General features: G+C 44.0%; 2 protein-coding genes and 1 long non-coding RNA gene across 4 annotated transcripts; 2 read left to right on the top strand and 1 right to left on the bottom strand.

The window, feature by feature from the left end:
- Positions 1 to 5,492: 5,492 nt before the first annotated feature.
- On the top strand, positions 5,493 to 9,255 carry OTOS (otospiralin). 2 transcript variants are annotated; one of them, XM_085306085.1, is made up of 4 exons: positions 5,493 to 5,565; positions 6,378 to 6,465; positions 6,776 to 6,802; positions 8,851 to 9,255. In XM_085306085.1, the coding sequence occupies exons 2-4, from the start codon at positions 6,414 to 6,416 to the stop codon at positions 9,033 to 9,035; spliced, it is 264 nt and encodes an 87-aa protein (XP_085162211.1). In that variant the 5' UTR covers positions 5,493 to 5,565; positions 6,378 to 6,413; the 3' UTR covers positions 9,036 to 9,255. The 2 variants fall into 2 exon arrangements, with proteins under 2 accessions (XP_085162211.1, XP_085162210.1); XM_085306084.1 differs by lacking the exon at positions 5,493 to 5,565 and adding an exon at positions 6,025 to 6,076.
- LOC146595239 (uncharacterized) lies at positions 7,936 to 9,879 on the bottom strand. Its single transcript, XR_014895971.1, has 2 exons — positions 9,836 to 9,879; positions 7,936 to 9,497 (listed from the first exon to the last, which is right to left on the bottom strand). It is a non-coding gene; the product is annotated as an uncharacterized LOC146595239 (long non-coding RNA).
- A 79-nt stretch (positions 9,880 to 9,958) lies between these two features.
- On the top strand, positions 9,959 to 11,936 carry COPS9 (COP9 signalosome subunit 9). The gene is made up of 3 exons (XM_085306086.1): positions 9,959 to 10,081; positions 10,176 to 10,248; positions 11,577 to 11,936. Exons 1-3 carry the CDS (start codon positions 10,019 to 10,021, stop codon positions 11,612 to 11,614), a joined length of 174 nt encoding a protein of 57 aa, XP_085162212.1. The 5' UTR covers positions 9,959 to 10,018; the 3' UTR covers positions 11,615 to 11,936.
- The last annotated feature ends 580 nt before the right edge of the window (positions 11,937 to 12,516 follow it).

Below are 12,516 nucleotides of genomic sequence, written 5' to 3'. Positions count from 1 at the left end.
CTGTGGGGAAGAACTGAGCAAAGAACTGACCAACTTAACCAAAGAGGTGCCTTGGAAACTGAGACCTGGTGTGAGTGCACAAAGGGAGAGGACAAGTCCTGGAGGCTCTCCTACCAGACCACGGGTGCTACAACCTCCAGTCCCCCCTGCAAGCAGAGCAGCTTGAAGAAAAATGCTCTTAATGGTGACAGCTATATAAAGGTGGTATCTGACCCTTGCTCTGAGTAGCTCAGTCCAGCAAGCGTTGGAAGGACACACCAGTGTCTGGCTTTCTGGCCCAGAAGAACTGTAGAGCTTTGGCTTGTGTGGGAAGAGCCAGGCTAGGCCTAAGTAAGTTCTGTCACCCTGTGATTGAAATGAAGTTGGGTGAGCAGCAAAGCTGTCCCTGTTGTGGGAAAGGGGGAGTGTGACTTTTCACTGCACTACACCTTATGTGATCCTTACTGGCATTTCCAGCCTGACTCCTTGTGGAAAGGGGATATAGGCAACCAGGTGGATCTTTTAAATCTAGTCTTCCATTTTGCTGATAGCATTTGAAACCATTAGCAAATTCCAACCAACTTTGCGAAAGATGAGAGCCTAGCTACTAAATTCCTATAACTTGCATGAAGCTTGGCAGGTAGTGGAGAAAACACTTACGTCAGTGGTGATAGGGAGGGAGAACTTGGCCCTTAGCTGTTCTCTTTGGCCCCAGCAGCTTGCTTGGCTGGTGAGCAGCCTCCAGCACCACAGATTCAGCTTGGCGCGGGTGGGCTGAAAAGCCAAACCTGCTGCTTGGAGCTGATGGTTCTGCCTGAGAGTGAAAGGGACAGCAGAGGAGAGCTGAGTCCCAAGGAAGTGCGGAGGATATCATAGCTCCTCTGGGAAGTAGCGCTGGGATAACTGAGAGTATCACATTGTGGGGAGTGAAGCTGCACTAGTTCTGCTTGACAAGCTGCTTTTTTGAGTTTGATAATCTGCTGCATATGGCACCTCCTGCTATCTGTGGACACCTGAAAACTTGCTCATATCTGCAAAGCTAATCTTTCTTCAGCTAAGAGTTAAAATGCTATGTTGAAATGGATGTGGATATGCTCTTCCTTGCTCTATTGTCTAACTTGCATGATAAGCATAAAGCTACTCCTCAACCATACAGTTTGTAAATCCTGACCTTTACTTTGACAACTATCAGCCCTAATGCATATGGAAGTAGTTCTTTCTAACCTGGCTATTTCTAATTCCACTGTGGTTATTCTGTTGTCTTGTAAGTATTGAAAGTCACTTGCCAGCAGGAAACATGTCTCTTCAAGAAGTGGAAACGTGCAGTATTTTTCTAAAGCAGACCCTAACAGCCATAGAGTCAGCCAAGGAGTTCATCCAACCTCTAGCAACAGGATGCTTGAAAGAGGAGAATAAGGCACAGGGCAAGCATACGGTGCTGCTTTGTCAGACTACTCTTGCAGCTCAAGTTCCACCTTTCTGAGCCAGATAGGTATCATGAAGTTAATAACACATGATGGACTAATTCAGTGTCCCCAATGTCCTGTGGCAAGGTGTTCCTCTGGTGTTAACTGTATCAAGCCACTACCTTTTGTTTTGAACCAGCTTTGCTAGTTCAATTTGCTTCTATTCATAGAGATCAGTGTCTTCATCTCCTTGCCAGGCTGAAGAGTCTCAGTCTGCTTTAGGTGGTTCATGGCTTGAACCCCCTTCCTTCCCTTGTCTGTACCTTTTTAGTTCCATAACATCCTCCTCTGATGAAGAAAGCAAAATGTGCGTGTATATATAATATACAAAATGGGAGTGATCAAAAAAAAACATACAATGATTGAATTTCTCACCATCTTCCCTATTTAATTTGCCTCTTTGGCTGAATGCTAAACAACATTTTGAGAACTATGTATTGTAGCCCCTAATCTCAGTTCTGACTAGGAACAGTCGGTTAATGTGGGCGTTTAAATTTGAACGGATATTTCCCCAGGTACATAGTTCTGTTGCATGAGGTCCTCATGCAATTCCTCCTCATCAGCCTTGGTCTTCATTGTTCTCAATAATGCAGTATCATCATCAGACTTTGTTGCCCCAGTATTTGGAAAAAGAAGCAGAGTCAAAGGGAAGAAAATTAGGTTGTCAATGCCTGAAAGCTCTAGGCCAGTTCAGATCTGTAAGCAGAGGCTATTTTATCCACATGAATTTCTTCGGCCTGTCTCATTTTACAGAATCACAGAATGGTTGAGGTTGGAAGGGGCCTCTGGAGATCATCTAGTCCAACCTCCCTGGTCAAGCAGGGTCACCTAGAGCACGTTAGACAGGATCACATCACAGCAGGTTTGGGACCAAATAACTGGAGGAAATAGATAATTTGTTTTCTCAAGAAACCAATATTTTATTATCATCTTCATGGACTTCATCTATGGTACCAAAGTGATATAACCCTGCAGAGGACATTTTTGTCTGCTCATACCAAAGGCCAAATGCTTCAGATGCAACTGTAAAGTGCCATTTATTTAAATAAGAGATTCCTAGAGCTATGCATGCACTTTTGGCTAATAAGTAAATAAATATTGTTTCTTCGAAACAAAATACAGTTCCTTTCAAACTCTGGGGAATTATGCAGGTTTATGGGATGTGTCATGTAATAGCAGTCTAATATAGCTATATGGAAGCAAAGGTATCCCTAAACTTGCCTTTTATTTTTCTTTTATCCTTGTAGTTAGTCGAGGAGAGCTGACTTTGCTACACAGTGGCTGGCTGTGTGCAGAACAGCCCATTAGAAATGGGTCCACGTAACGGCAGGTTTCCAGCATTGGCAATTTCAGGACTGTTCCCCATCAGGGGGCAAGTCACACAAACAACTACGCTGCCCAAACCGCATTCCCCTCTTCCCCAGGGAGCTTCCTGAATGCTCCTATTGATTTCTGTCTGACAGAGCTGACTAATGGGTGTGAGTTCGGGCTTTTGAAAGCCATCTACAAAACGTACATATTGATTGGATTGTCTTGGGATAGACTGGTGGGATAAACTCATTACCATAGGCCCCTTTTTCATGTAACAAAGCTTTTATGAATCAATGGCCCTCTCGTCTTAAAAAAACAAACAAAAAAAAACACTTATTGTGAACTTTGGAATAAGTTCCTGAAGAACTTGCTGTCAGCCAGTAAGTGTTTTGAATTAATGAGGTGCTCTGAGAAGAGAGCAAAAATACCTACTGGAAAAAGCAATAGTTTTTCAAAACAAGCAGAACAAAACTACTGGACTCTTTTAGTAGCTACTTTGTTAAATGTTATAGTATCTACCAGAACATGTGATTGCTGCTACACTAAAATGGCATTTGTGGGCACTATAAAGTTCTCAATCACTGCTCAGCAGGGCGAGAGCCTGCAAGGCAGCGCCTGCTAAGGAAGGGCTCTGCCGACACTTATTTAGGACGTGTTTCACTTGCCTTCTGCTGGATGAAGTCTGGAAAGGGGAAAGGCTATCTGGAATGAAGAAGGGTTTTGAGTGAACGTGGTTGCTGCTTATTAAAAATGCAGCATGCTAGTGCACAGCGTGCGTGTTGGTAGCCCCCAGAAGACGTGATGCTCTGCTTGACGTGCTGACCTTGCCATGCACGTGTATTTTAACTAAGCAACTGAACAACTGGAGTTGCTCTCCTTTTCAACAGCTTCTAAAATAAAAAGCCAGCCCGGCTCATTACTTCCTGCCTAGTACAATGCTGTGCTTAAGACAGTGACCCGGTGGGGAATAGTCGTGTAAAGCAACAGAATCTTTGATAGAAAAGGGATTAAAATTAACATTTAAAGTAACTATTTCTTGGCTTAATCCCCTGATGTAACTGTTATAAATATTAATTCTGATTCGCTTATTTCCTAGGCTGCTTTTAGCATAGAAAATCCAAGAATTTATTTGAAATTCTAACCTTTGCTTTAATAAATGGAAAACTCGGTTATTGAAAGCCTGTAATTGCTAGATAACTGTCACACTACATCAGATCTGTGATCCTTCCTAGCACTGAAAGTGGGTGATTCCAAGTCTCACAAGACAAAATAAGAAACTAAAGGAGGCAGAGGTGGGGCACTCTACCAATGTATGTCATCTTGAGGCTCAGTAGTTAGTTAGATGAATTCTCCTAGTAAGATCAGAGCTGTAGCAGACCACGTTGTGATCTGAGTGATCTTGACCCCGGTAACCTCAGTACTGCATCCTCCTACAGCAGCAGTAATTCCTCAAGGGGACAGTTGCAGGATGCACCTAGGTCAGTAATGTTATTTTCCTTTGTCATCATCCAAAACACATTATCTTACCACCCATTTGGAATTATGCCTACCTTATTGAGAGCCATAATAATAATAAAAAAAAAAAAGTACTGATGGATGCACACAGAAGCAGCTGTATGATAATTATGGCTAACAACTTTGTGTGTGTCCTAGCATATGTCAGTGCTTCCCATGGCTTATCTGAGGATTAGGCAGTGAAAGGGAAAGCGCGGTTTGGCTTCACAGCTTGCTGAACGCATGGCTGCACCGAAGGACACCAGAGTGAGGGGATACCTCGTTCCTGGGGTAGATGCCGTAGATCAGGCAATTGGGGCAAGGGTGCTGGCTGTACATGGGTGCTACAGGAACCACTCCTGCAGGCCTTAAAAAAAATGGACAGAGGGAATTAAAGCCTTTTAGAGATGGAATAGGTTCTGCTTTCATAATATTTTTCTTTCCTGTCTCCACAGGAGTTGGCACAGCTTGGTATGCTACAAAGCACTTCTTCCTCCCCCYCCCCCCCCCCCTTGCCCGGGACATCTTTAATTCTTGGCAGGACTGTCTTAATTCTGCAAGTGGATAGGAATAAACTCCAGCAAAGCTGGGGCCTCCTGCCAGGCCACTTGCTTGGGTCTGTCTGCTCCCAGCCTTTCTGCGAGTACGCAGACTTTCCTTGCATGATATTCTGGTGACAGACAAGTGGATGTGAAATAGAGCATGGGGGCAATGTCCCATCCCACAAGCACACTGCGTGTTGGGGGCAAGTATTAAATCTCTAAGACCAAGACAGAAGAGTGATTTTTATTTTTGTGGACTTAGAGGAAAGGCAATCGAAAACTCCCAGCTTGCAGGGACACGTAGGCTTAGTGACTGCAGTGGAAGCAAAGAGTGCACTGTGCGATCAGCTCATCGTAGGGTGAACGTGAGTGGTTAGTTCTGCACTGGTGTTTCACGCTTTCCTTGCCCAGAGCAGAGCTGCCTGGAACAACAGCTGCGAACTTTCACAACGTGACCTGAACTGGCCACAGCTGCACGAATGCGAGAGCTCTTCTGGCTGCACCTTGTTCCTCGGGTAGTGCTGCTGCCGTCCGGAGTTTCATGACAAAAGAAAACCAAGAGGTGCACGTTGCTGGAATATCCTCCAAACTGCTTGTCTGCTCCAAGCTTCTTGAAGTGCTGAATACATGAAGCAACCTGCAAAGGGTGGAGCCCAAAGCACCTGCTTGTCTTTGGGGAAAAATCAATATAATAGGACAATGCCTTATCAACCCTCCTTGAAGGCTGCGGTGTGCTCACCATCATAGCTGAGCTCATTAGGGCCTTATTTAATGTAAGCTAATTGATTTCTATGGGCATTTGGTCCCTATGTACATCTTAAGACCTTGATTTTAACAATTCCACGTAAGAATGCAAAATCACTGTAAAACATTTATGGTTCGGTGCTTCAGCTAAGGAAGGAACTTCCTGCTGTTAGCAATTTGCTCAAATAACAATTCATAAAAGTCTGTCTGAAGAGAAGAAAATGGGGAGATAAAAGTAATGGCTGAACTTGCTGCTGAACTTAATTCTGATCTTTCTTCCGTCTTCAAAATATAGAAATACTGCCCAAGTTTATTCTGTAGTCTCTTGATATGGATGGGCTTACGATATAACGCAGATGTGAGCAGTTAAAATGTTTTCAGATGAAGGTGACAAAATGAGATTAGGGTAGTAACTTGGTGACGTTTCTTTCCTTTTTCCTTAAATGGTGCTGCTATTTTACAGCAATAGAAATCCTTCTGGAGTTTTGTAGCTGACTCAGAGCTACAGACCTTTACTACTCTAAGAAGAAAAGGGGATAGGTAATTTATAAAGTAAAATTAAATTAGCCACAAAATGAAATATTTCCAAGAAACTTATTTTCTTCTCAGTTCAGAGGACCTTTCTGGATTTATTCTGCCTAAAAATAAAATACAGTACATAGCTCATTAGCGTAGCTCTTCTAACATTTTATTTTGCATTTAAGAAACTGTAAGGAAATGTAATTGGATCTTGTTATGCCAAAGCTGTTAATTAGAATCTATTCTAGAATGGATTCTTCTAATAAATAAATAATATGCTTTGAATAAATACTGATCTTCTACAATAAATCTGTTATTTCAGCTTATTTGCCAGAAACAAATAGTAACTGACAAAAAGATGAAGTTTATTGGCTTATTTTTCTTCTGTATGCTGATGAACATGCCAACAGGTAAGACTACTGCTGTGTTAACTCTTGTTTGTTTTTTCAAGAAGCCAGAAATAATTTGTTACTAAATAGAAAAATAATTAGTATCAAATATTGCTTGTGTATTGAACAGTGTTTGGTTTACGCTAGTGAATGACTGCAAACAAGGAATTCTTTATTCAGCTGTTTCAAGAAACGAAAGGTTTGGCTACAAGTAGGGACCTACTTGTGCTTTAAAGAACTCGCCAGCTTCTAGCTATGCAGCAAACCTTTTGTAACCAGAAAATACTTCTGGATGAGAAGTGGTGCTGATGAGTTTTCCTTTTGTTTACAGATGCCCAGTCAATCCAGGATGACGATGGTAATTCTTAATGTTTTTTTCCTTTGTTTCACTAACAATTAGAGTCATTTGTAACTCCCAAACCTGATCCCTACCAGTGATTTTGGCAGGAAGGCTTACTAACCTCCGTGGGCTGAGATTCAGACTCTCAGTGTTCTCATCTAGTTCTGCTAGAGAAAGAGGAGAGGGAATTCTAAGAAATTTCTTTAGAAAATCACTTAAAAGCTACTGTATTAGTAGGCATAATGATAGAGCTAATGTATTTGCAATCTTAAAATGAAGAAACTTGCAGCAAATGTGATTCTTCAAAGGCAAATCCTCAAGGAGGTTAGGGTGAAGTCATTATCTGCTTTATGCAAGTGTCACTTCAAAAACCACTAGATTTCTAGCTGCACTGTCCTGAACCTTAATGCTAGATGTGTGTTTGCTTATTGGCCAGAAGTTCCACAACAAAAATGTTAAAAATTACAAGTTGCTGCAAATCCAACCAAAAAATATTGGAATAATTCCCTCAAAGTTGCACAGATGCAGCAGTGACAATGCAGTGAAGTCCTATTGCTGGTGTGCATCTCCACATAAATGGCATGATAGCCAGTAGCATCCTGAGTACATAGATATAAATGTCAAGAGTATCGTAACAGATACGTAAAACAGAAATGTATGTAGAACAGCAGAGTAGAATCTTAATTTGATTACTTTCAAAAAAACATTTTTCGTCTGCTCCATTGTCTTTCCTTATATCTCTAAACATCTGTTGAATATATCACTTGTGTTTTCACAAATACAAGACACAGAGGGCACTATTATATTTTTTGTACAGCAAATATTTCTTGTGGTTACCAAGTCACAGGTCAATCAAAAAATAAAACCTCCAGGTAGTATTCTGTTACTCATTATCATCATTTACAGTTTTTCTTTCATACTGGGTCAGTCAGCAGACTGCAAAGTGAATTTAAGGTCAGCTGACACAAACAGTGAATTCTGCTCTGCAGACAGCATTTGACTGGTTCATTTGATTTGTTATATGCCATCTGTGCTTGTGCACTGCAAATTTTACTTCTACGAAATTAAGGTCTGATAGGATTGTTGAAGGGTCTTAATTCCCACTAGGGACCTTGGTCCAAAGGGGAGTCTAATTAACGAAATGACTCCCATTTATTTAAATAGACTTTAATTTAAATCAGAATAATGGGATAAGTTTTGTAACAGACATTTATAACTATGGTTTCAGCCATTATTTACATTTTGAATATGCTTCTGTGCTTGGCGGGATCGGGACCCAGCTCTTGGTGTTTTTTGGAATTGTTTTGCTTTCCTTTTCCTACTGAATTTGAAATCTGATTTCAAAGAGTATCTCAGTTTGCCTCAGATATTCCTAGAATAGGCACGCATGTGGCAGTCTTCAAAGTGGCAATGCCCTTCATTTGCTGTCTGCTGAGAACAATCTGAAGTCCCAGGTGATGCAGGGCAGCGCAGACCTGAGCCCTGGGCAGCCCCAGCTGGCACCGCAGTCTGCCGGCTGCCTTTGCATTGAGACGGATGGGGAACAGCTCCCTGGCTCCGTGCTCTCCCTCTGCGGTCAGAGGGACGACCTGCCTGCAGGCAGCTGCAGAGCATTGATGATAACCTCTTCTTCTTGCCTCCTATTTTTGGTGGCAGAAGAAATATAGTAGAGGAGGAATGGTGGTGGTCGGCGGGAAGTGACTTTAAATTGCAATTGCTTCTTTTCAACAGTCAGGTGCCTTGCTGGAAATTGGGAAGCCTCAGGAATTACTCAATTGCTCCAGTTGCTGAGAGCCATATGTAAGGGTCTAGTGTCTCATTCACGTCACTGCTCTCTGCAGTGTCTGTCATTCCTGTTGCAGCTGGAGCAGAGGATAACAGCTCCATCAGAACAATTTTTTGAGAGGGGGCACTAAGGGCTGAAGCATGTAAAAGAGCACAGGCCTGAGGAAGTCACTAGCCTCCCAGTAAGTCTGAGATCCCTAAACCATGTCGGCTCCGAGGCCTGAGCTTTAACAGAAATGCTTTGTGTTTTATTAATCTGATTCTGCAATTTTTCATTGTAGATTTCTACCAGGAATCTGTAGCCATGCCATACTGGCCTTTCTCAGCCAGTGACTTCTGGTCATATGTGGAGTATTTCCGGACCCTGGGAGCCTACAACAGGATCAATGAAATGGCCAAAACCTTGTTTGCTCAATTCCCTTTTGGAAGTCATTTTGGTTATAACGTCCCAAGCCATGAGCATTAATCACTTTGCTCATCTCTGCTGAAGCTGCTGCCGAGATTTTAAGGGAATCTGTGGCTGCCACTGAACCCACCTGCGCGGCCAGTTCAGATGCTTGCATTATTTTCAGTGCTCTTTAAATCCCGTGTTAGTCTTATAAAGCAGGAAGTAGATATAACCACAGACAAAATTAGCTTTCTGTTTTTTGCTTTTGTGCAAAGCCAATAAACTGATTTTTGATTTTTGTGAGTTTTTTGAGATCGTTAAATGCAGAGTGCTCTTGCAGACGTGTCTGAAGATGCTGAGCTCTGATGGTGTGCGGCCAGATCTCTTGCCCTTAGTGCCAGCGCCTCCAAACGCAGGCTGCGCCCCGCCGCGCTCGGTTTGTCTGCTATTTCTGCTGCTGGCCCTGCCGCCACGACAGGCCCCTCACCGGGGGGGTTCGGCACAGCAACACCTCTGCCCGCTGCTCTTCCTGGGGCTCTTCTGTCAGGACAAAAATAAATCAGAGGACGTTCCCTGTGTCCTGCTCGCGTTTCCCCCCTTCTCTTCCTCCCCCCGCCAGCAAGAGGGGGCCGCAGCCCTTCCTGCCCCGTCTCCAGCGGCTGCCAAGGGCGCGCCTGCCTCTCCCGCGCTGCGCGCCCACGGGGCTGCTGCCACGCGGCGACAGCCGTCCTCCGCTCCGAGCAGCCTCACGCCACGCCAGCCACCGCCCAGCAGCGAGGGAGGCTTCCTGCCTCCTGAGCGCTGCGGGCCGCGCTGCCCCGCCGGGCAGCCCGCGCTCCAGCGCCGCCGGGCAGCCCGCGCTGCCCCGCCGCACCCACCCGCCAGCCGCCAAGATGGCCGCGGCCCGCCGCGGGTGACGGGGGACACCATAGAGAGGAGGCCTCGCCCCGCGTGTAGAGCGGCCACGCAGCTGCTCGACGGCGCCGTAAAGCGGAAGCTGAGCGGCGGGCGGCCGGAAGCGGGGCCGTGGGGGCGAGCAGGAGGAGGAGGGCGGCTGCGCCATGAAGCCGGCCGTGGACGAGATGTTCCCGGAGGGCGCCGGGCCGTACGTGGACCTCGACGAGGTGCGGGCGCGAGCGGGGAGGGGAGCGGGGCCGGGGGGGCCGCGGGGCCGCGCCGCGCCGCGCTGTGGCGGGTCCTCAGCGGCTGCGTTTCCAGGCAGGGGGAAGCACGGGCCTGCTGATGGACCTCGCCGCCAACGAGAAAGCGGTGCACGCCGACTTCTTCAACGGTAAGGGCCGCCCGGCGCCGCGGTGCGCGCCGACTTCTTCGGCGGTGCAGGCCGCCCGGCGCCGCTCGTGGGCGCTGCTCGTACCGGGCCTCCCCGCGGCCCCGCCTGCGCGCGGGGGGAAGTGCTGCCCGCCTCGCCTCGCCTCGCCTCTTCTCTCGCGGCCTGGCGAACGAGCTGTTCCTACGAGCAAAATCTGTTACGCGCACGATAGGGCTTTGCACTGGCTTCAGGTGTGGATGCTTTGTGGGTAAACGGGTATCTCGCAGGACGTGTGCATGTTTCTGTGCGTTTAAGGTCTAATGAAACTTTGGCTTTGCTATGTTTTCTGCAATTGAAAGTCAGCCCTGCTCACGCTCATGCATGCATACTCCTGTAGTTGTTCAGCTGGGTTCAGTTGTAGATGGAAGCAGCCATCCAGCCATGTAGGTCATCTTGTGTCTGGTCAATAAAAGCTTTAAAAAAGTACTCTTTCGCAGCTCAAGACTGAGTGTCTGACTGAGGTATGTTATTAAATGTTTACTGTTGTGGTGATGATATCACAAACAGTGGTGTTCCTTCTGAGATTAAATAGCTTAGAATACGGGTGGAAAAACACAGCCAAAAAATTACACCAAAAAAATGACTTTAGTTTTGATATAGTTTATACAATTGAGAGGCACCTCTCTTTTTGTAAGAGCCAGCATATTCAGGAACAAGTACTTTCTTGAAGTTTTGCTTTAAGGTTGGCAGATTATATCCCAATGCTTTTCCAGTTTGATGCTCTCTTAAATAATTTTTTTAAGAAAGTGTTTTTTTTTTAATAATAAATCATAAATATGAAACCAGAAACTATCTATCTGTGAAGTTCATAAGCATGTACACTGAGATGCTATGAACTAAAGCCAAAATTCTGCAAAAGTGCATGCATCTGAGACCTGTCCCATGCAGTTGACACTTGTTTAGTTCTGGAGTCTAGGTTTCATGGCTAAACCATTCTGAATGTGATAGCTACTTAATGCATCTAGTTCAAACAAACAAACAAACAAAGTTTTTCAAGTTTTACTTTGCTTTCATGAATTTAATTCCAAAGCTTTTATGGTAGAAGCGAAGTAGCTTGTTTGTTTGATTTGGGGTACAGATTATGTACTTGGGTCTCTTCCCCTATCCCGATGGAACACTTCTGGTAACTGATGGTGCGGTAACTGTTACATACTCAATTCACACTTTTTTCTGTCTTTAATCCCAATAAGGGAAAAAATGTACTTGAATAATATGTATATGGTGTGTATATATAAAGCAGTTTATATATTTTTTAAGATTAATTTACCTTATTTTATTTTTCTGACTAGATTTTGAAGATCTCTTTGATGATGATGACATCCAGTGAACTTAGTCTTCCAGCTATGTGGCGCTGAGGTGTGGAATTCTGCTCTAGGATCACCTATGGTGTCCATTATTTATTAAAATAGTCAAAACTGAAAAACCACAGAGAGGAAAAAAAACATGTAAGCTTCTCGGTAATATGAAAAACAGATTGTTAAAGATAACTATAAAAGGAATTGTGGACTGCTACCTCTAGGAAACTGTGTAAGGTTTTTTTTGTTGGTGGTGGTGGGTTTTTTTTGAGTTTGTTTCTTTTTAACTTTATTTGCTAATGTGCTCATTTAATAAAATCTTGACAAAATCTCCTTCTGGAGTGTACTGTGAAAGTAGTGGATATTGCTGTGTTCTGAACTTCGATACAAGATTGTTACTTTTATGAAATCATTCAGTGGTGCTTTTACATATTATACAAAGATACGTGGCAAGACATATCACTGCTTAGAAAAGTCTTATTCGTCCCACAGTATAGCATTATCTAGGACTAAGAACGTTGCTTTTTCTGAGTAGTGTCTTTGATTCATATATTTACCAACACTGCTAAGAAGACTGTGTGTTTTCTCCAGTTTCAAGTTAGATATTCATTGAGTGTAGATACTCCAGCTCCACCTAGGAAGTACAAGAATAAACAGTAGTAATTTTGTCATGACTTTTTAAGGAGTAAAAAATGTTATGACCCTGGACAATGGAAATGCATTGGATTTAAACATCTAGTTTAATTCTTGAAATTGATTCTTTTCTTCATTCTGCAGAGTATGCATTTTCGAATTCCTCTTTCAGACAGCAGGTAATGTAATTGTATTTGTATTCAGGTCTGCAGTGTCTATGAATCTTTGTATCAGATGAATTTTGTTCTGCATGCTTTGACGCAGGTTTTCATTTGTAGAAGAAAAGCACGTGTTTGATATT

Source organism: Rhea americana, unplaced genomic scaffold, assembly GCF_003343005.1.
Source record: "Rhea americana isolate MKP2758 unplaced genomic scaffold, rheAme1 scaffold_231, whole genome shotgun sequence".
Taxonomy (NCBI): domain Eukaryota; kingdom Metazoa; phylum Chordata; class Aves; order Rheiformes; family Rheidae; genus Rhea; species Rhea americana.
The sequence above is the reverse complement of the archived record's forward strand: the minus strand, read 5'-3'. Positions and strand labels throughout refer to the sequence as shown.